Source organism: Prosopis cineraria, unplaced genomic scaffold, assembly GCF_029017545.1.
Source record: "Prosopis cineraria cultivar Desert tree isolate PC_DT_omini unplaced genomic scaffold, ASM2901754v1 PC1835, whole genome shotgun sequence".
Lineage (NCBI taxonomy): Eukaryota > Viridiplantae > Streptophyta > Magnoliopsida > Fabales > Fabaceae > Prosopis > Prosopis cineraria.
The window spans coordinates 1-3288 of NW_026557160.1; the positions used below are offsets into that span (position 1 = coordinate 1).

At 34.0% G+C, this 3288-nt stretch overlaps 1 protein-coding gene across 1 annotated transcript; it reads right to left on the reverse strand.

The window, feature by feature from the left end:
• Nucleotides 1–1513: 1513 nt before the first annotated feature.
• Nucleotides 1514–2892, reverse strand: LOC129300983 (receptor-like serine/threonine-protein kinase SD1-8). The gene has a single exon (XM_054939571.1). It carries the CDS (start codon nt 2843–2845, stop codon nt 1529–1531), a length of 1317 nt encoding a protein of 438 aa, XP_054795546.1. The 5' UTR covers nt 2846–2892; the 3' UTR covers nt 1514–1528.
• Between the last annotated feature and the right edge of the window lie 396 nt (nt 2893–3288).

A 3288-nucleotide genomic window follows, 5' to 3' on the forward strand; every position in this document is an offset into this window, starting at 1 on the left:
GTAAATCAACAACTTTGCAGCAGGGTAGACATTCCACTCACGTTTCAACTTTAATTATGTAAACAAAATGTGAAATAGCCACTAATTGTGGGGCCCAAGATATACACTAAGTAAAAGAGGTCGGCCCAAACTTAAAATTGAATGGGCCCATATAGTGCATTTACAGTTGCTTTTCATCCAGAAGCAAAACATATGCCACCCTCTCGTGGGTCGACAAACTTTTTGAAAAGTCTCTTTTTTTATGATACTCTCAAATTTCTTTAATTTAATTAATCCTCTTGAAAAAGTCCTAGAAAGGACTTCAAAAATAGAATTAATTTCTTTCAAAGATATAACATATTTTTAAATGAGAAAGAGTAAAAAAAATGATGACAAGAAAGAGTATATTTCTGTCCCAAAAAAAAATAAGAATAAATTAAAAAATTGCGTAAAATTAATGAAATGCCAAAAATAAATTTTATTTAATTTTATTTCCTGAAAATTAGGGTAATTAATTAAGAGAATTTTAGAGCTAAGAAATTTTTAAAAGAATTACTTTTCATCTTCTCTGTTGTTCAAATAATTTAAATCAAAGCTTCAAAATGTAACAAAAAATGTCAATGAATTCCCAAAGAAAACGACGGTTTTCAGGCCCAGAAAAAAAAACATCAATAATTTCAAATTCTCCCACATTTTTCCGCGTTAAAGAAGGAAAAGTAAATATTTTCTCTTCAAAATTCTATAACCAATAATCACATTTGACCTAAAAATAGACAGGTATGCAAGTCAAGTCAAAGTTAATATGATCTGAATTCACAATTAAGAAAAACATCAATCGAACACTCCAACCGATCTGTCCTTTTCCCCAAAACCATCCCCTTCTTGGACTTACATGTGTTCGTCATCTATAATACAGATCCTCACCAGATTTCACGGATCCAATTCTTATTAAATTAATTTTTTGATACATTGATAATCATAAAATTAAGATCATTCTAATTTTATTTTTATTCAAAACTTAAACATATAATTTTAATTTAAAAATAAAAATAGACTGTCCAAATGATTCTGGACCAACAAAATGAGAGAGCCGGCTTGGCACCCTAATCAGTGGCGAAGCCTTACCCTGGGCCACAAATTTACTTAAATATTAAAATTTAAAAAATAATTTAATCATTAGAAATTTGATAAATAATTAAATAGTAAATAATCAAATAGGTTTAAAGTTTAAAATATCAAAAACAAGGGATGCAAATTTTTAAAAATTTGCACTTTAGTATGTAATTTTCTCCAAATATGCCCCTATGCCTACAGTCTCCTAACCATAATGTTCATCATCTTAAAAACGTGAAAATGACGACTTATTTTTCTTGGGCGGGGGGGTGGTTGTCAAAACATGTTCTGTTCATTCAGAGTTGTTATAAACATTACATTTAGAAGTTCATTACCCATATATAACCTAAATTATTTAAGAATAATATTAATCAAACTGCAAATTCTAACATGAACAGGAAGCAGATAATCAATCAAACCCAGAACATAAAATCAATCAAAACAAAGGATTTATTGGAAACATACCTACATCAGAAGCTGCTAATCTGACATACAGATCTTGGCCGCCATCAGTATAAACCCTCATATCTATGAGTTCATCAGTCCACATAACGCACCCAGTTCCTCCATTGGTGATCTCTATGTTCGCATAAGCAGTGCACGAACAATTCTGCTGACACAAACCTCCACAATCTACGAGGTTCATGCTTCTGTTCACGAACACCGAGGTTGTTTCAGGCAACTTCACGTTCTGTACCTTCAAGAACTTATCGGTCCCACAATCTAATTCTGTGTTCCTCACACACCCATCAGACCCATCTCTCAGATTCCATGCTTGTTTGTTCTTAGGACTGAACCCTTTCATACATGTACAAACTGGTGAAGCATTCGTGTCACATAACCCATAGGGACCACATTCTTTGTAGTCATCGCATTGGTCTTTCGGAGCATACCAGAATTTGGTCCAAACTTGGTTATCTGGTACCCAGGTTAATCGTTGAAGCTGACCATCAGGTGTTACGATGAGTCTTGAAAATAACGATTCGTTTCCGATGGTGAATGTGTAGTATAATTGGTGTTCATCCTCGTAGAAGTCGAACTTGATTGTGTCTGTGTCAGATTTCATTTCTGGAACCCCACTGAATCTTACCCCATTCCAAGGTCCACTTCTGTACAGTTTTGTCTGGTTGTTCCACAGGAAAATCTCTGGGAGGCCATGGAAATCGAGCTTGAAGGAGATAAGACCTGTGGATGGATCTTCACTTGAAGTCCATGATGTTATATGCTTCTCCATTTTTGTGTCGAAGTTATACAGAAGCTTCATGCCTGGTAAGAGCGTGTCTGTGGGGTAATCGAAGCTCTGCCAGAGAGAATTCGAATCGTTGGCTTCTCTGATAATCAGATTCCCGGAATCGAGAATCTGAAGAACCGGGTTTTTCGCTGCGGTTTGGTTCGATGACCATATGGGTTTCCCGGTTCGATCCACAATCTGCATATTGTTTCCTGTTTCTCCTCCGATCTTGAGAATCCCATTAGAATCCTCAAGTGGGTTGTCTCTATTTGCGACCCAAACCAGTGTACGATCTGGAATGTTCTTGTACCATATTCCCAGGTAGTATTTTGAATCATCTGAAGAGAAGAAACCCAGAACGAAAGCCTGTTTGGATGACAGAAGCGTCTCGTTGGTTTTGAGAGATTGGGTTGAGCTCAAGGTATCTGATGAAGAGAATGAAATTGCAGGGAAGCAAGAGAGGAAAGTGATGAAGAAGAACCAGAAATGATATTGGAGGAGGAGGTTAGTGAGACCTCCCATAATCAATGGCTGGTTTTGCAGAACCAGAAAAAAGTGAGAGACTATAGATTGTAAAAGTAGGTTATGTAGTTGGATTTCGTTTATATATGAAACCAATTTTCTCCTTAACTCTTCTTTCCTCACCTACTTTTCATATAGTTGATTTAGACTGTTGGGCCGTTTTAAATTTAATTTAATTTAATTTACTCTAAGTGTTTAAATTATGACATACTTTCAATTATATTTCACATATTAATTTTTATTTTTATGAAAAAAATTACATGTTTTTCGTTGTTGCCCTTAACTTTTTTTTATTATGAATATTGAAAAGAAGTGTTTAGTTATTTGACCTAAAAAAATTAGTTACTCCCTCTATCTTAAAATGTAAAGTATTTTTTAAGGAATTAAATATTAAAAAATATAAAAAAATTTTAATTTTTTAAGTTATAATCATTATCTTTTAA

Excerpts from the sequence above, each read along its gene's own strand:
- LOC129300983 (XM_054939571.1), bottom strand. The coding sequence starts at position 2,845 with ATGGGAGGTCTCACTAACCTCCTCCTCCAATATCATTTCTGGTTCTTC.